This window comes from Lutjanus erythropterus, chromosome 19, assembly GCF_056507025.1.
Source record: "Lutjanus erythropterus isolate fLutEry1 chromosome 19, fLutEry1.hap2, whole genome shotgun sequence".
NCBI classification, from domain to species: Eukaryota; Metazoa; Chordata; class Actinopteri; order Lutjaniformes; family Lutjanidae; genus Lutjanus; species Lutjanus erythropterus.
This window is the reverse complement of record NC_139335.1, coordinates 19,266,140-19,286,011: the sequence shown is the minus strand read 5'-3', so window position 1 is coordinate 19,286,011 and position 19,872 is coordinate 19,266,140. Positions and strand designations below refer to the sequence as shown.

General features: G+C 39.4%; 1 protein-coding gene across 2 annotated transcripts; it reads left to right on the top strand.

The window, feature by feature from the left end:
* Positions 1-3,377: 3,377 nt before the first annotated feature.
* Positions 3,378-19,282, top strand: traf7 (TNF receptor-associated factor 7). Of its 2 annotated transcripts, none has more exons than XM_084744047.1 (21): positions 3,378-3,551; positions 3,712-3,769; positions 3,883-3,971; positions 5,229-5,345; positions 5,511-5,603; positions 6,991-7,024; positions 7,381-7,603; positions 7,706-7,840; positions 8,077-8,172; positions 8,439-8,560; positions 9,703-9,776; positions 9,945-9,993; positions 10,257-10,384; positions 10,871-10,953; positions 11,073-11,112; positions 11,244-11,360; positions 13,113-13,235; positions 15,761-15,880; positions 17,321-17,452; positions 18,065-18,184; positions 18,553-19,282. In XM_084744047.1, exons 2-21 carry the CDS (start codon positions 3,718-3,720, stop codon positions 18,565-18,567), a joined length of 1,962 nt encoding a protein of 653 aa, XP_084600173.1. In that variant the 5' UTR covers positions 3,378-3,551; positions 3,712-3,717; the 3' UTR covers positions 18,568-19,282. The 2 variants fall into 2 exon arrangements, with proteins under 2 accessions (XP_084600173.1, XP_084600172.1); XM_084744046.1 differs by having other exon boundaries at positions 3,880-3,971.
* Positions 19,283-19,872: the final 590 nt, after the last annotated feature.

Below are 19,872 nucleotides of genomic sequence, written 5' to 3'. Positions count from 1 at the left end.
CAGGCTTGAGGGTACGCTGTTAGAAAATAATGGTAAGTCCACAAACTAAAACCAAGCTGTTATTAAATAACTGTCCTACTCACTATTAAACAACGCACATTTTCTATTGGTTGTTAGCAGAGTTAGCTTAAGACAGTTAGCAGCAGTGATTGCTAACAGAAAATGTAACATTAGCTAACTTGAGCTAGCAAACAAGCCACTTAAGCTGGCAAGCTAATTATCGCAGTTTTAAACGGTTGTTGACAAGATGACGGTTGATAAGAAACTGCATTACGAGCTGCCTTTCATAGTAGCTAACGCGCGTAAAACTGTTACACGTATATTTTTGGCCTTTTAGCATTTAGCTAGCTAGCTGTCAGTGTTAAACTTTGGTCTGTTGTGTGTGTGTTCCGCCCCCCTCCTCTGTGTTGAGGCTCCTCTTTTACGGGAATCTCCTGGCTGGTGAAAAAAGACAGCTGTGACGCTGTTTACAGGGGATTAGAGGTCCTGGATAGTTTCGTGGGCAGATTCTGCAGCCCGTTAGCCCGTGAGCTGACAGTCCGCATACCTTTCTGTTTACATCAGTATCTAGTTAACCGGGTCACTGGTTTTTGGCTGTCTCTTCTCCCTCTTCCTTTTGTTTCCGTGTTGCTCCCTCCCTCTCTCCTCTCAGCCTTCCCCTGTGTGTACGTGTGTGTATTTGAGGATTTGCAGATGCTGGTCACCCAGTCCTCGTTACTAAATTGTTGATAATACTTGGTGTGAGTACTGCCTTCAGTGAAACAGCTGTTGTGTTTTTTTTTCTTGCTGCCTCAGCTGTGCGTATGTCTCATGAGGAGGCTCAGTAACTTCAAGCGAAATCATCAGTGCATGACCGTGTAGTTCGTAGGTATGTACGTCTTCACTTCTGCAAATTTGAAGTTCCTCTATTCAGATGTTGCTGATGACTGAATTTGTGTTTGAATCAGAATTTTTGACAAAACGTGTGTTAGTTTTGGTTTTAAGTCAGTTACATTGGGTTCTATTCAGCTAAATAGGTCTACATCGATATTAGCATATATAAACTGATAAATATCAGCTATAATAATATCTATTTAACAGATTATATCAAAGCATGTAATTTGAACTCTTCGCCAAAATCCCCACATTTGAAGAGTCAGAACTGTTTTGTTTTTGTTGTAATAATGATGTCAGTTGGATTTGGTTCATTTGGAGTGATTGAATCTTAAGTCATCCATCAATGGTCACTACATGTTAGCATTTTTTTGTTATCTGCATAAACTACATGCTATGTGGACTTCTTTTTAAAAACCGAAAATGTGAAATTATTTGTTATCTTATTAGTATCAGCCATGAGAAGCAGGTAATGATCAGTTATATGTCTCAGCTGAAAACAAATCCTTATCATGCACTTCTAATTTGCTTGTCTATCTCACTTTTAATTGCTGAAGGAAAATAGTCAAATTGAGCAAAACCAGTGGTGACAGACTAAATAATTGGTTGGCCAGTGAGTAGGAGCAGTTATCTGATGTTTTGAGATAATGGAAGGTGTGTGTCTCTCACTGACTATTAGGAATCTCATGTGTGAGTGAGATACTTTTAGCCTAAATGAGAATCTGTGAACAAATCTTAAAACTGTTGTGTGTGGGGGAAACAGTGATGCTATGTGTTACCTGCTCTACCAGTGACATGACGTGTCTGTGGTTGGAAGATACTGCTCTCTGACATATTTTGCATGAATGATTTGCAGCTGTGTTTCTTATCTTTCTTATAAAACCCAAACTTATTCCACATCTGTGCATAATGAAAGTTTGGTGGTGCGAAGCGGTGCAACATCAGTTCTTTTGAGGAAATGAAGAGGAGAGACAGCAGAGGGAGGGGAGAGCGCATGTTTTGTGTGAGCGTCCAGCGAGACCAGTGCAGGCAGAGGCTGGGGGAGAGAGAGAAAATGGAGAAAAGTTACAGCGGCAGTTCATTGCTGCCAAAAATGCTAGTGCTGCATCATTTTTTGTCTGATTCACCTTCAGCTTTTTACCAATACAGGCTGTCTGAACCTGATGTACTCGTATCTTACACATTAATGCTTGATGCATCAAATGCATGAGTGAATTGTTACATCCCTGGATAACGGGCACCAGCCGATGCCTGCATTCAAAAGGCAGATAAACAAAAAATGTCTGTAGACACATTTGCAGGCAACCTTGTCAATGTGGCTCCTGTGGAACAATATAAGTGTTCCCCGTTCTCAGTTTTGGGAATGTGGAGAAAAAGTTAGTTTGGAGGTAGTTGTGAATGATTTTGAAAAGAATATCTAAGTGACAATTATTTTGACCTGTATCTCAATTACAGTATGGTTTGCAGTATTAGAGGGAATGATAATCTTTTCATAACTATTCTTATTTTCACTGAAAAACATATGATTACGGTGTGATTTTTTGCATTGACCTGTGTTCATACGTCTGTATAATATGATGTCTTAAGTCTGTTTTGACCTCTTAAATATGGGTATTTTGTGCTTTTCTTTGTTTATTATCATATTAAACTGAATATCATTGGATTTTGGTTTGACAAAACAAGACATTTCCCCCTGGACTGTGATTTTTCTCTATTTTCTGACATTTTAGAGTTGTTTCAGCCCCAGAAGATTTAAAACAATAGTCAAATTTTGTCTTTGTTGTTATTTGTTAGTTACATGTTAATAAATAAGACATTTTGCACAGGGACAAGTAAAAATTGACATTGAGCAAGTAGATTTCTGACCCACTTGCCTGACCGGGCAAGTGGGAAAAAAAAAATCAGTATCTGATGAATATATTGTTCAGTTCCTATGAACGTATGTTCAGTCAGTTAATTATTGACTTAACTTTGAACTTCATGTATCCAGCTGTGTTTGACTGACTGAATTTGTGGTTGGAGCCTCATTTTCTTTAACGCTTCTTAAAACTATGAAAAACAATCGAGTCAGTTGTAGTGATTGAAAGGGAATCATTATGTTTGAGTGTTGTTTGTTATGCCCGAAGCCAGTAAAGTAGGTCAAACACTATTCAACAACACTAACACCACTGAACAAGGCCCATGATGCACTTATTTCTCACTGCACTGCCTCATGTTAAGTAGCTTTAAGCTGTACTGTCACTACTGGCAGTTGCCAGCATTTCTTGTGCCAAGTGTGGGTGTGTGTTTCTTCTCTGTCTCTGTTAAAACATAAAGCAACTTACAGTTAGTGTTGTGTATTTGTCCTGATCGCAGCCAGACTCCTGCGGGACTGCTCAGAAGCAAATTATCAGATTTATTATTATTTTTTAAACAGGATGTCACAACATCTGTTTTCCACTGGTCTTCTCACTAATTCCTCTCCACTTCTCTGCACCCCTTCTTGTCTTCTTTCTTCCTCCCAGGCCTAGCAGCCCAGCTAGCTACTAGTGTGTCCACGTGCGTTTGTGTGTGTTTGGGTTACGAGCAGTGGGAAGACGTCCCGCTACAGCTGATACTCCAGAGTAACAGCAGCAGCAGCAGCTACAGTATCTATCCCAAGTGGCCCCTCCACCCTCTCAGCCGACTCCAGCAGCAGGGTGAAAGACATTAGAGATTTTAATTAAATACCCAAATTATACTTGTGTCATTTGACATATTCTGGCTGTCACTGCTCTTTTTATTTAAATAATCTTATAGTTTCCATCTGTCTCTCAACTCTGTCTTTCTGTCTGTTCGATCCTCATCTCTCCTCTACAGAGCAAGATGGAGGCCTCATTTGGCCCTACCTTCTCAACCGTAGCTGCTGGAACTAAAGGTGATACACGGATAATCTTTTCCTCTTGAAGTGCTTTTTCTTTCTCTTCATTGCTGTTGCCCTTTTTGCATTATTATTTTTTTGGTGAAATTGCCTTCATATGTTTTCAGCAGAAGGGACCAGCACCTACAAGCAACACAGAAGAACTCCCTCCTCTTCTAGCACTCTAACCTACTCTCCCCGGGATGACGACGATGGAATGGTACACTCTCACACACACATCCTTTTCCATTTTATGTTTTTCCAACCTAGCCTGATAAATACAAGCACTTAAAGACACCCACATTTATAATGACATTTACTGAAGCTGATCATTTTTTAGCTTTGGGTTAAAAATAAACATGGGATGAGTTGCTTTAACTGACCAGTTTCCCTCCCCAGTGTCACATTTCATCTTATTTATTGTGTCTATATCTATAGACCCCCTTTCTGTTAATAAGTGTGTTTTTTTGTGGTGGGAGCTTTGCTGGAGGCAAAACAATTCCCTAAACATGTTGGTTGCTAACATTAGCTAGCAAGTTTTGTTGGCTTGTTTCATAAACAATGGCTGAACAAAATAAAAGCTCTTCTGAATATGTACAGTCACTCCAGGAGTACCAGTGTGACTTGGAAATTTCACATTAAGCAATGAGACCAGACTGGCTGATCCACTCACTCAATAGATGGATGATCTTTGCACAGTTAGGGTTGGTTAATTGGATGACTATATCACTGATTGTTTTGGTTTTTTTTGGGTGATTTGATTTAGCTAATTTTAGTTTCTGCAGAGTGACAGGTGAGTGAGAACAAAACAGCCTATTAGCCAGACTGTTTCACATCTGACTTGTATTTATGGATTTTTTCAACTAAACACAGTTGTTGATTGCTATACCATTAGACAGACAGACAAAGACAGTTTTGGTGAGTTTTATTTGGTGAGTTTATGTCTGTCAACTTTAAATGAAGTGTGTTTTATTGACTTAACAAGGCAATTTAATGCGTCTTAGTTCAGTAGGAGAGAGAGGACTGAATTCAGAAGGTGATTGATTTTCTGTTCAATAAGGAAAATAGGTGAGAATATTTCTTTTCTTGACATTTTGTGACTTGATTTTGTTTATTTTGACACGGCTTGTACACATCTCCCATGGTCTTATTATGTGTAACCAAAGTTGTCTTCAAATTTTTTTTGACTCAGAGTAGCAGCTGGTATGCAGTAAAACTTCACTCTTGAGTCATTAGTACTTTGATTCTGGCACCAAACAACACAGCAAGATTACATTTAAGCTTAATTATGTGGCCCTCTGCTCTGAGGTGATTTGCTAACAGCTAACACTGTGATGTAATCATGATGTCGACTTAAAAAAAATCTGAATTGATGAAACTTGTGAACAAGATCTGAAACCATCTGGATGTACTATGGTGCTATCAATATAGGAATAGGCTAAGATGTTTCCCCCTCTGCCTTCTTCCATTCCCTCAGCCTCCTATCGGTACTCCTCGGAGGTCAGATTCAGCCATCTCAGTCCGATCTCTCCATTCCGAGTCCAACATGTCTCTGCGCTCAACTTTCTCTCTGCATGAAGAGGAGGAGGACACGGTACGATGCCTAGCACCATCACACTGTATACCTTGTGTCAACAAACATAAACATATACTCACAAACAGTTCAGTATAAAAACACAGTGAAAACTTAGTTCTCGGAACTGAAACCACCAGACCACAAACGTAGAAAATTAACAAATGACTGTGTGTTTCTGTGAAGGAGCCCCAGGTTTTCGCTGAACAGCCGTCAGTTAAACTGTGCTGCCAGTTGTGCTGTAACGTCTTCAAGGACCCTGTCATCACCACATGTGGGGTGAGTTCACTTTGGTCTGTTCAAGCATTTCCTCCATCTCTCCCTCTTACTCATCCTCTATGCCTGCTCTCTGTTTTTTTTTCTGCTCATCCCTCCTGTAAAAATATTTTTAAAAGTTTTTAAATTCTGACAATTTTTCAGTTTATATTTGAATATACTCTATATATGACATTTTCCTTGAAAGGCCGCTCTTGATGATGCACTATAAATGCATTATAATTGATAGTTTGCTAAACCCCTCCTCAGGAAATAAACTTTTTAATCATAGCTTAACAACTATAACGAGGCACAACAAGCCTGGTTGTCAAGGTTTTGATTTCACATGTTGAGACAGTGTGCATGGTGCTGTAGAAAGAGAGATACTCTGTATATGAAGTGTTTGGTTGGTGGTTTGAATTCTTTACCCTCTACAAAACCAAAAATACTAGAACAGACATATAAGGTATGGATGTTTGTCTGCTCTAACTTCAGCTACATTTGTTAGCATCTCTTGCTTTTAGCTTTTAGCTTTCTTTCAACAGTGGTAACCTAGCATTATTTCTTGCATTATTTTGTGGAGTTACAGGTTACATTAAAAAATTAAGAAACACTCCAACCACTCTAATATTGCCACACCTCATGCTCATCACTGTTACTATAACACAGTGAGGCTAATGTTAATGTTTGCAGCTCTCTTCTGTGCTTAAGTGGTGTTGGGGAAAGTTTACACTCCAGCATTGCCAGAGAAATTTGTTATCCAAAATAATGCAACATTTTTCAAGCACATCAGTTTGTCTCCATCCTAAAAGTCTTTTCTCTGGAAATGTTAAAAGTATTACATACTATTTAAAATATAAACAATAAAGCCAAAATCTAACCTCTGTCTTGGTTGTCCAGTGTATGTAAGCAAAGCAGAATAAGCAAAGTTAGAATGAAATGAGTCAGATAGCATCAGTCTACGATACAATGTGTGTTACCATCAGGAGTATATGGCTTTTTTTTTTTTTTAAATGAGTCTAATAAAAATCAGAAGATTGCATTTTTTGAACAAGTTAGGAGCTATCATTAGCTTAAATTGCTAGCCAGTTACAGTTGATAAAATCTGCTAGCAACTGGTTTCTTTATAGCTGATATTATCAATGTTAGCCAGTTAGAAATGAGAAGCTTGCTTTTGCCTGTCTGTCTGAAATCAGAGGTCTACTGTTTCAAGAGTCTCTGAAGAATTTGAACTGGTGAATCTATCACCGTTATCATTGCGAAGATTTGCTTAAGGAAGTTTGACAGGTGTGGTAACAGTAACCAAGGGAGTCGGGGCTTATTGAGTGGTCAGTTGTGTTAAAACTTATTATAATAAGAACAAGAAAACACAAGGAAAATTTCATAATGCCTGTTTTTCCTACTTCCTCAGCACACTTTCTGCAGACGATGTGCCTTGACTTCAGGTGAGACTTAAAATGTGTTGTGATCCTTATTTGATTATTCTCTTTTTTTCTTCCTTTATTTTCTGTGGTCCGTTATCCAAATGTATTACTATTACTGTTACTGATATTATTTTATTATTGTCATTATTCTTCCTTTCCTCCTTTATTTTCTTCCTTTATCTTGATTACTATTTTTTGCGATGCTAGATTTATGGGGAGGGATATACAGTGGCTATAAAAAATTTTGATACTTCTTTTTCTAGCCTTTTGTCTAGACTTGTCAAATACAGGTGGTACTAATAACATTAATAATGGCTGTATTCCAGTAGTTTTAAGTGTTTAATATAACCTTACATCGATCTTTGTTCTCCTTGCAGATAAGTGCCCAGTGGATGCAGCTAAACTAACAGTTGTAGTGAACAACATTGCAGTAGCTGAGCAAATCGGAGAGCTGTTTATTCACTGCAAATACGGCTGCAGGGCCACAGCCAGTGGTGCAGCCGGAGCTGCGGCCTCCACGTCCACAGTGGCCGGGAAACCTGGAGCGTACGAGGTGGACCCACTAGGCTGCCCTTTCACCATCAAACTGTCTGCACGCAAGTAAGAACTACGGGGAGGTCTTTGATAGGATGTTGTGCTTCTGCTGCTTGTTCCAGACTGATTCTTCTCCTCTCTTCACCCCACCTCAATGTATATCTGCAGAGAACATGAGGCCAGTTGTGACTACAGGCCAGTCCGCTGCCCCAACAACCCCTCCTGCCCCCCATTGCTCACCATGAACCTGGAGGCTCACCTCAAAGAATGTGAGCACATCAAATGTCCACACTCCAAATATGGGTGAGTCCTAAAACACATATGTGTATGCATGTGCAGAAACATTACCACCTCCTCCCTATTTCTTATATAGTCTTATGCAATATCTTATACATTTGCAATCCCTCTTTTTGTTTCTGTGTTTTTTAGTACCATTTTTTTCATCTACTGTGTCTCATGAAGTCAGTCACTTTTTTCTGTTTATATGCAAGACACTACCTACCACTAATGAGCGTCTTCTCTCCTCTCCTCCTCGACAGCTGCACATTCATTGGTAACCAGGACACGTATGAAACACACCTGGAGGTGTGTAAATTTGAGGGTCTGAAGGAGTTCCTACAGCAGACTGATGACAGGTGAGCAGACATACAAAAATTATACACATCACAAGTGGAGCTGTCGTTTGTAACAAAAATACTTTTTACTGTCATCTGAAGAACTAAGCATTCAAAACTCCAACTATTTAGTTAAATTGATGGGTCTCTGTCTGTTTGTTAAGCATACGTTTTGCAATTTCAGTGAACTTTTAACCTTACTAACATTCCTTAAATTTAATAATACTCACCAGTGTCTCAATCTTTGATCTACTTGTATGAAATCTGTGACCTTTGACCCCGTTTAGGTTCCATGAGATGCAGCTGACTCTGGCTCAAAAGGATCAAGACATTGCTTTCCTGCGCTCCATGTTAGGCAAACTATCAGAGAAGTTAGATCAGCTAGAGAAGAACCTGGAGCTCAAATTTGGTAAGATACAGTAGAGAAGAAAGTTCTTCAGTTTTATTCTTATTTATAGCATTTAGAGGAGTTAATGGCATCTTTACAGGAAGTTGCTACACTCCATCAAACAGGTTGCTGCAGCGTGTGGATTATTATCTTGTCCAAGGGCACCGCAGAGCTGGCTGTTCTATACTGAATGTATATAAAACAAAGCCGGATTTTAATAATGAAAGTCACATGGACTCAAGCAGTTTACTTCAGCCAAGTTGATTTGGCTTGTTTATGCATTTCATGCCAACACAAGAAGAGATAGTAAATATAACACCATTCATTTTGTCGTTATTGCCTGTAGGAAAACTGATCAAATCAGTTGGATTTGATTATTTGCAGTAGTGAGTTGCTATATGTAACACTTTGCCACTTCCTGCATGTAGGCCTCGACTGTAAATGTTTTGTCAGTGACTAGGAGTGTTAATGATTAATCATTAAAAAATGTATTCATTAATAATTAAGATACTACAAATGGCAGTCATTGTGCCTCATTTAACATTGTTTTGTCTGTGTGTGTTAATGAGTAAGGAAAGCAGACAAAATTTGCAACCCTAACAGTGACTTGAGTGGTTAAAGAGATGTAGAGGAAAGCTTTTTCTGTGTGGACTCAGAGGACAGTGAGGCCGACATCAGCTCTGATCATTGTTTATCACAGCAGTGTACGTTTTATATGTATGAGAAAAAAACATGATCATGTCTGTCCTTAAGAGGTTGATGCATTGGGATGTCTCAGTTCTATGAACCTTGTTAACAATATGAGTTTATATTTTCACATGCCTAAAAAACATGTTAGTGTATGAATGTCTCCCCTGATCTGTGATTACAGACTTAATTAATTTGGATTTTGGGAATAAAAAGAGCACTGTTATGGAATCAGTACTCAGGATCTGATAAAAAAAAACAAAACTGGATGATGCATCCCTAGTTGGCTGTTTTCATCAGATCCTGTCACACTGCTGCATTGCACCACACTTAAGACATGGTTTAAAGTCCACATACCTACTGATGGATAAACATTGACAAGAAAAACGACCGGATAAAGTTTTATGACCCTAAGGGACTACCATATTTTAGCACATTGTTTTCTCAAAGTGATTGTGCCTGTGTGCGTTTTTCAGATGTGTTGGATGAGAACCAGAGTAAACTAAGCGAGGATCTGATGGAATTTCGTCGAGATGCCTCTATGCTCAATGTAAGTGTGTGTGCACCTTAGAAAGAGAGTGAATGTGTGAGAGTAAAAGTTTGAATCTGGTAGCCAGATTAAAAGGATTGGGATAGGTGTGTTAGTGTAGCTCGTACTTGATATTCATTCCGACACAAGTAGAACAGATGCCCCAATCCCTCATCTGTGTCTCTGCAGGATGAGTTGTCCCACATCAATGCCAGGCTCAACATGGGAATCCTGGGCTGTAAGTATCTTTCTGTCTGTCCTTTTAATTGATTAAATTAAATTTTGAATGATTTAATCATTAAAGTTCTGTTGACTTGAAATGCAAAATCTAGCTCCTTCCTCCTCTCCCTCACTCCCTTCACCAACCTCTATCTGTCTCTTCCTTCCTCCTTTCTCTGGCACTTTTTAATCATCCTGTTTGAACTTCAATTATAGTCCTCTTGTTTAGTTTCCAGTTAAAAGTATATATCCTCTCTTACCCATCTCTGTGCTTGGCTATAGCATACGACCCCCAGCAGATCTTCAAGTGTAAGGGGACATTTGTTGGCCATCAGGGTCCGGTTTGGTGTCTGTGTGTCTACTCCACCGGAGACCTGCTCTTCTCTGGATCATCAGATAAGACTATCAAGGTAACACAACACGCACAAGCACGCAAAACAGACATATCAAAGACCATCATTAGCACTGCATCAAAGAAAACCACATCCTTTCTGGTTTATTTTCTTGACACCCACTGGTGATGTAGCAGAGGGCCTTGAAACTCAGGCTAGACTTCCTGGATTTCATTTTCTCCTGAGTATCTGTAGCAACACACCCACACTGACGCAACCCCTTATGGTCTTTATTTTGACGCAGTGCTATTTTAGGCCTGAACACAGTCTTCATCCACATACTTCCTGAGAGATTCTGATAACTTCCGCCCACAACCTTGTTTTGTGTTGGAAATCTGGAATTATAGATTCGTCTTTCTCTTTATAAAGTTTTACAAGACACCTTATTGAGGACATGAACTGAAAAAGGCATAAGGATGCACACAAACACAAATGAAACCCGTTGAATTCTAATTGAGGTAATTTTTTAGCAGTATGTCAATCCATCTTTCCTCTTCCTCTCAGGTGTGGGACACCTGCACCACCTATAAGTGTCAGAAAACCCTCGAGGGTCATGATGGCATCGTACTGGCACTGTGTATCCAGGGGTAATAAAATGCACACATGCACAAAACAACACATGCTGTGATCAAAAGATGCACGTCAGCTGGGAATCACCAGCCCTCCCACAGAGCATGACTTGGTTATATATTTTTTGTCTCCATAGAAACAGGCTATACAGTGGCTCTGCAGACTGCACCATCATCGTAAGTACCATTCAGCTCCCCTCTTCTTCATTTTAAGGGCAAACATGCACAGTTTGAATTGTTAGCACATGCTATAGAAGTTATGTTTTTATCTTTCTGTTGTGTGTCTTGCTGCTGTGCATCTTGCGTAGGTGTGGGACATCCAGACCCTGCAGAAAGTCAATACTATCCGTGCCCATGACAACCCTGTATGCACACTGGTCTCCTCCCACAACATGTTGTTCAGCGGCTCCCTCAAGGCCATTAAGGTACAGTTATGTACATCATGTATCACCCAGTGCGTGTGTCATATCATCATTTAAAACATTTTCTGCACAGGCATCTGTTTATTTTCCAATGAAGTCAAGTCAAGGTTTCAGAGGACCAACGTACAGGGATAAAAAAAAAAAAAACAAGTACTGGTAAAATATTGAAAACAATGGTCAGTGAAATCAGTAAAGTGCATTGTTGGTGTTTTGTGCTGAATTCCTGTGGCTGATAGGTAACCTGAGGAAGAAAAACATAGGAAGCATGTGAGCTGGGATTTATCGAGGTGTTAGCCCTGCATGTTTGAGAACCTTCAATCAGCTCTAGTGTGTTTAGGAGAGAGATGAATACTTGAGTCAAAATAAAATCTCACAAAGACAATTACACAGCTATCATGATCGGGACAAGACATTTTTAAATAAATAAATTATAGTATTACAGTATAGCAATAAAAATGGACACCATGATAACAAATAATTTAACATTGCTTTATTTCAGTGGTTCACAGAGTCAGGGGCACACAACTGCTGCTGCAGAGAGCCTGACTTTTATTTCACCTTTGAGATTTCAACTTGCTTCCCCAATTATTGTTAATTATTGATAATAATTGTGGGGTGGGGGCATGGACTGAGGGGGGACGTTCCCCAAAAGGTTTTGGAACCACTGCGTATTGTGATGTGTATGAAGGGCTGAAACTAACAATTGTTTTCATTATCGATTAATCTGTCAATTTTCTTGGTAAACTGATTTGTTATTTGGTCAATAAAAAGCTGAAATCAGAGAATTTGGACACTTTCTTTATTTAAAAAAATACTCAAAACAATTAATCGCTTATCAAAATAGTTGGTGATTAGTTTAATAGTAATTATTAAACTAATTTATTAATGAAGTATTTGTTGAGATCCTGCCAAAACACTGAGGTCAAGCACTAAAACTAAAGAGGATTGGTCAATAGCAATCAGAATATTGTTTGTTTCCTTGGCCAAATTGGTGTCAGTGGAGTGTAAAATCCGCATATAACAAGTTATTACTATGCAGATAAGTGGTGAGTTGATTGGCTATAACTTTTCCAAGAAATTCTGACATGTGCGAAGGTTAGTAATTGGACTGGAACTGCTGTGGATGTTACAGTCGGGAGTTGATTTCTTCAGAGATTTAATAATTGCTGTTTCTTGGTCCAACTTTGCCGCTGAGATCTGTATTCTAGAAGAGTGGAACAATGTGGCTCAGTGGGGAAAGGAGGAGAGGCAGGCAGTAAGGAGTGATGGCTGTGGCCTTGTCTTTGTTACTATGGTTACAAGCGAGCGAGGGAAGGCAAGGAGATATGGTGCTGTGTATGCGTGTGTCTGTGTGAGTGATGTCAGTCCTCTTTACACAGGGACTTTCCTTTCTTACCCAACTAAACTTGGCCTCTTCCTCCCATCTCCCAGCTCATTGACATCATGTACTTTACTGTTTTCACCCCTGTGTGTGTGTGTGTGTGTGTGTGTGTGTGTGTGTGTGTGCATGTGTGTGTGAGCCAAGTATTTGAAAAGGCAAGGAAAACACATTGCTATTACTGTTAAGCACTGACAGTAACACAATATGTTTGACGGAAAAAAAAAAGTTTGTTGTAGGAATGTTCGTGATTTGTTTTTATTATTTTTCTTTTTTTTATCAACTCTATTCTCTTGTTTAGGTTGAAGTCAGCAAAGTCTTTTTTCATAGTTTAAGTTTTCATCATCTCCATAAACCATATTTGTGTGTGTTTGCAGGTGTGGGACATTGTGGGCACAGAGCTGAAGCTGAAGAAGGAGCTTACTGGGTTGAATCACTGGGTTAGAGCACTGGTGGCCTCCCAGAACCACCTGTACAGTGGCTCTTATCAGACCATCAAGGTAGGTGCAGATTCATGTTGTGATTGTCCAGTCAGAACTTAGCAATAATAACTTTCTTTTTTTTTTTTTTTTTTTACTTTCACCCATTTTAGTGTTAACATCAGCTTATCTTCACTAGGTGATCAAAATGGTTAGTAAAGGTCATCAACCATCAAAATTCACAGCTGTCCTATCTACTTTTGTGTGAAACCCATTGTTTCAAAAAGTACCAAGAATTTCAAATGTTAAATTTGACACCGCTGTCACTGGAAACTGTATGTGGTGCTAAAAATGGAAAGAATGACAGTCATAACACGAGTAGCCAAAGAAGGTGGGTTATTGGCAACAGTCATTTAAATAAATGGCAGGCAAAGAATATTTTTTTTATCAGACAAAATAACCGTGGCAGATGTTTTTTCATTCAGACGCAGTTAATGAAGTTTCAGTTTTGTCATGAGGTGCAACAGAATGAAGATTTGAAAGTGTTGTGTTTGGCAGGTGCTACAGATTTATCTTCCAGTGACAGATTTGAGTGGGATTTGGATGGTGGCTGGTGTTAATTTTGGAGTCACAGCATTAAAATAAAGACCTGGAGGAAGGAAGAAGAAGCTTCATGTTGGCCCCCGTGTTTGTGTAGAGTGCCCATGCAACCAAAAATAAAGCTCCACGTCATGTATGGGAATGACTGATGAATTTATCAAAATAAATGTGCTGCTGAGTGTGAGTGACTCAAAGTCCTGCATGGATCCAGTTTTGCAAACCTGCCCTTGCCTGCACTTGTAAAGCTGAGAACCAGAACGCACTCATAGCCCCTAATTATTTCTAAATCAAATCTAAAAATATATATATATTATTGTGTTGTATGTGTTATCTTAGTGTTCTCACCCACTCTCCGCCTGAAATTAGTTCATTTTTACCTGTTACTGCACCCATGAATTTATATAAAGATACTTTTTACCTGTTAAACAACATTTTTGCGGGTACCCACGGTTGCCCAACCTGGTGCAGGAGGAGTGTGAGCTGTTACTACGTAAAGCTGCGACAAGTCATTGTCAGCTAGTCATGTTTTGTTTAGCTATGTTTTTAGATATTATGTGCATCATTGTCCCCCTGTTGTTGTCACCCCTGAGCGCACTCTGGCTTTTAATTAGTTGGAGTACAGACACCATGTTGCTTTAACTGTGGAACTGTGAGGTTGTGTATATGTAGCATGTAGTGAAAGCTGGTTCGATTCACTGTATTGTGGTCAGTAATTGGATTCTGTCCTCTCTGTATAGAAAGGACTTTGTGTCTGTATCTGACTGTCATCTTCATTCACTGCCTCACTGTTGAAAGTGCTGTGTGCCTGCATGTTCATCTCTGTCTGCCTCTGTGCGTGTGTCTGTTTGAGTGTGTGTGTCTGTTTGTGTGCGTCTCGCTGTCGTGCCAGAGTTGGTCACTAATGAATACCTCAGGGATGCTGTAGTGGAGATAAAGAGAAGGACCAAAAAGAAAGCAAAGAGAGAGGGGGGACTGGTTTTGGGAATGAGGGATGTCTGTGGAAGAATGAAAAACGAGGAGTGAGAGATGAAAGGACAGATAAAGTAGACTGTGCTCTTTTTTATAGTGCTCACAAGCAGAGGAGTTAGTCTCCAGCCAGTGCTTAGCCGCAGAAGTCGTTTAGAAAATGTTTTGCTGCAGAAATTGCTGTGACAAATGTTGCCAATACCCAGTGAAAAACATTCCTTTGAACATTTTGGCAATTAAATAACTTTTGACACAGAGAAAGTTCCTAGAAGTGACTTTAAACATGAAAGTCTTTTTGCTCTGATTGCTTTTCTAAGAAGTGAAAGGTATTAGCTTCTTTTAGTTTGCATTTTTAATGTTTGATGAGTTGGACTCATTAGCTTGCTTGTAACAAGTATACAGTAAATATATAAAGCTGGCACCATTTCCCCTGTAATTAATCAGACAGTCAAGGATTATCTGTTGATATTTTAGCTTTTACTGGATAGTATAAAACAGAGAGACTGGAAGGATGGAGCAGAGACAAACAACAATGATCATAGCTTAGCTTTAAAATAAAGATATTACAAGGTTTTGTTTTTTTTTTTGATGATAATACACACGCACAACTGATCATAATAACCATAATAACTACATGATTAATCCAAATATAGCTGCAACCCTTTACACTGACTCAGTGTCAGTAGTATATGCATTGTCATGTGTTTGGTAAAAGTGAAGTCTGGCCTTTTGCGGGTGTGTGTGAAACAGAGACAACAGATACTATGTGAATCCACTGCACTCCTGCTCTGCATTTTGTTGCCTGTTTTCAGTGCTGCATTGTTATTGAACTTAAGATCAGCCAACACTTTGCATTACCTTGGAAATGAAAATTGACAACTTGGAGCTGCTGACTTACTCACTTTTTCCACTGGTTAGAACTTGTGCATTTGTGTTCATCTATCCACCATACAGTCATCATCCTCCTCTTCCTTGTTTCTGAGTGGCTTTGTTTACCCAGCAGCCCTCGCTGACTCTCTTTCTCTCTCCCTGTCTGTTAGATTTGGGACATCCGGTCTCTGGAGTGCGTTCACGTTCTGCAGACCAGCGGGGGCAGCGTCTACTCTATCGCCGTCACCAACCACCACATCGTCTGTGGCACTTATGAAAACCTCATCCATGTAAGGGAGATGCACACGTACACATTCAGTACTGTATGACTGGGTACTTTTTTTTCTTTTGGGTTTTAATTTCCGTCTTTTCTCTTTTCTTCATTCCTGCCTCATGAGTAAAACTAGAATGTGTCTCGCCCTCTCTTGCAAGACATGAGGTTGTTTCTGGCTCCATTTGTACTTGGCTGTTTTTTGTTTTGTTTTGTTTTTTTTGCCCCTTTTAGTGTTCAGATGATATTCACAGAGGGCTCATCCATTATAAAGGGATAAATATACTCAAGACACATTAACACCAGACAAATTTCAGAAAGCATTCCGGAAACCATGTTTTGTGAAATTCTTGAGTTTCATATGAGGAAACTGAGGAAACTCACCATCATAACTGACTCTGTGAACTTAACATGCTCACTGGCAGGATTTCTTCAATGAACTCTTGAGTTTCTCATTGTCTCTTGCCTTTTAAAGAACCAGACAGGCTCTTTCGTTTCCTCATTCATTCAGTCTGTATCAAAGCGCTTAGCGGAGCATATTAATTTGCACATTAATTAGCAAAGGTTTACTGTCTCGCAGAATCAGTTTTAGTTTGTTGGCATTAATGTGCTGTCAGTCGTTTCTTTGAACAGTGGTTTCAAGTCAGCATTGAGTCAGAATGAATTCTCTGCATGTCCTTTATTTTAGTGAGCAGAGGTTCTTTTTTGTAACAGTGGGACTCTGCACACAGACTGTCAGCTGTCAGTTTGTTAGAGCACTTACACTAAAACATTTATTATGCATAATGTGTAAATTAATAAAAAAATTTCAGCTTTGTAGGACCGGTGAATAATCATCTCCATCAGTTTTGATGTGATTGGTCACACTGTTGGATTTGATTAGATTCTAGAGACTGTATGTTAATATGTTGTAGTAGTGGTGTTGTAGTTTGTTTTAACAGAATTTCAGTGACAATGTTTAAGTTAACATTTGTTAAAGGAGCTGGAATAAAGTCACTGAATGCTGATGAGCCAAGATCCAATGTTGAAAGAAATTTGAAATCTACTGTATCTTAACCTCAACACCTCTTTAACTGTAAATCACCAAACACATTATTACTTGATTATGAGTTTTCAATTATGCTGCTGTGTCTATATTTTTTAAATATTCAACTGTATTTAGAACTATATTTTAACATATTTAAAACGTAAAATGATAAATTACTCGACAGGACTGAATTAGTGCTGCAACTAATGATTATTTTCTCAATTAATCAATTAGTTGTTTGGGATATAAAATGTCAGAAAATCTTAAAATGTCGATCACTGTCGATGATGTTGATAACTCAGAGTGAAAATACTGCTGCTGTTTACTTCCAACTATCCTCCAAGCCAAAATACTTTTCTCAGACACAGATGAACTTACGTGATGTTGAGATTTTTATGATGGTGAAGGTGTTTGGGTCTTCTTCTTTTCTAGGTGTGGGACATTGAGTCTAAAGAGCAGGTGCGGACCCTGACAGGTCACGTGGGGACAGTTTATGCTCTTGCCGTCATCTCCACCCCTGATCAGACTAAAGTGTTCAGCGCCTCCTACGACCGCTCACTCAGGGTGAGGAAGGACTGTGTGTCTGTGTGTGTGTGTGTGTGTGTGTCTGTGTGTGTTTGTCTTGTGTGAGTGTGCAAAGATGGAGTTCATTGCACTCATATCAGTATGAGGTTGTGTGTGTTTATAATAAACTTTTAAAAGGCAATGCGTAAACTGTATTGTACTAAAGCACTTTTTAAATATCTGTTATGTACAATTTGCAGGAATTTATTAGCAGAATATGGCAGAAATGGAATATAAGCCTCAAAACAAAAGCACATCTATGAGTGATTATCACTTTGTTATACCCTTATCTGGGCAATGTATCTTCCAGGATACAGATACTCAGTGTTCGCTCATCAAAGTTGTTAAAATCTAATCGATTATTTTTCAAGAAGAACAATACTCAGCTCATGGCCAGTGCCTTTGACTACATATGCTGTCGTTTTGGATTTTTGACACAAATCGTTGTCATAAAGTCACATGACCCGAGTACTTGACCCATCAGCCCTGCATCACTGCATCCTCCATGATCCAGAAACCATTTGAGGGTAGAAATTAAGTATCACAAAATACGTACTGCTTATAGTGACACACATTGTAATTTTGTGTGTGTGTGTGTATGTGTGTTATCAGGTGTGGAGCATGGACAACATGATCTGTACCCAGACCCTGCTGAGACACCAGGGCAGTGTAACAGCCCTCGCTGTCTCCAGAGGGCGCCTCTTCTCTGGAGCTGTTGACAGCACTGTCAAGGTAGGACAGATCATCTCTCCAGACTGATGTCTATTGAGCACAAATTCTAGATAATCGTGGACCACACTGAGCCCTACGTTACACAAGAAGACATTTGTGTGTAATCATGTAGTATAATGTCTGTACTATGAATGTTACATATGTCAAACGTAACGTCGGTCCATCCATAATACAGTTCAAAGTTTAATTTATTTAACCTGTTTTTGAAGCATCAAACTGAACCCTGTAGAAGGTGAAGACTGGCATCATAAAAAGCATCTGTGTAATTTTACATCAGTATTCCTTTACTTTATGATGATAAGTAACTTATGATATAAGTTGACCTTTGTTGGCTCTTCTAAAGTATTTTCTCTCTCTCTCTCTCTCAGGTGTGGACTTGCTAAGCAAGCAGTTTCACTCTGCTAGTTGTCCAGTTGACTTCACATGACGCTATGAACGGTAACCTCTCCACGTGATTTCCTCCTCCACACCCGTTTCTTTGATTGTTATTTAACGGCCACAAGCCAAGAATAACCGTCACTTCACAATCAAGCTGCATTGGAACTTAGTGTTGCTTTTAAAACTCATGGACATCTGGATCCGAGGGTCAGCTCAGGGTCACACTCCTTAGTGACCTCATCACCAGTGCATTGCGGAGTAAAATAAGACGAGCTGCCTTACACTTGCACCACACTCCCACCAAACCCGACACTGACTGGACGCTGCATTGCCGTATCCAGAGCAGGAAGCAGAGAGTTTTTTTCAAACTCCAGGCGGTCCTGCCTGCGTCCTGCAGACACATCTGCCATTTAAGAACTCTCCTGATGATGCCTAATGCATACTGTTCAATAAGTCTAAGGGCTGGTTTCACAAACATGGAGTGACTCCACACTTGCTCAGTGTTATCCCAGAATGCACAAGAACGAAGATAAGACGTTCAAATTGGGACTAAGTTCTTTTATGAAGAAGAAATAGCAGCAGTTTTATGTTCAAGTGTATGCAGACTTAAATTATTGCACACTATTAGATATAACTTATGCTTAGGTCAAATTGCTTCGGTCATATTTTAGGCAACAGTAAATGCAACAATTAGAAATATGCTTTCAGCATACTCACATATTGAATATGTTTCAATAAAGTAAATTAAGCCTACATATGTTCTAAATGTTTTAAAAACATTTTTCCTGGTTTCCTGGAGCACAGGCCTCAGGTAGAGTTTTGAAAATAACGCTGACAGAGTAGCATTAAAAGAATGAGACATTGCTGGTTCGTAGCAGAGGATGTCCAGAGGAAGAGGGTTTGTCTCTCAACACTCCATTTCAGCTCTAGATGGAAAAAAAGTGCACGTCACCATGGACGGACGCAGGTGTAATAACATTTCCTCTCTGCTTGTTCGTTGTGGTTGTCACCCAGCTGAGCTCTGTGAAACCAGCCTTTATAAAAAACACCTTTTAATAAATGAAGACTTTACAGAGAATGACAGATCTATAGATTTACTGAGTTTTATATATTAGTGCCATGATAGAGCTGTATTCAGAGCCACCCAACGGTTGTACAGTTGTGTAAAATAACAGATAGTGCCGAGCCTGGACATGTGCCCATGAGAATGATTCACATTGGCCTACATACAACAGAGAGGGACAGGGAGAGAGGAAGACACTCTGTGTGCATGTATGTGTCTGTGATTGTGTTAATGTGAGTGTGTTTCC

Bases quoted from the DNA above. Each gene is read 5' to 3' on its own strand.
- traf7 (XM_084744046.1), top strand. From the start codon at position 3,718: ATGGAGGCCTCATTTGGCCCTACCTTCTCAACCGTAGCTGCTGGAACT. The intron at 7,604-7,705 runs GTAAGAACTACG...GTATATCTGCAG, and splicing joins ATCAAACTGTCTGCACGCAA to AGAACATGAGGCCAGTTGTG. The intron at 10,385-10,870 runs GTAACACAACAC...TCTTCCTCTCAG, and splicing joins CATCAGATAAGACTATCAAG to GTGTGGGACACCTGCACCAC.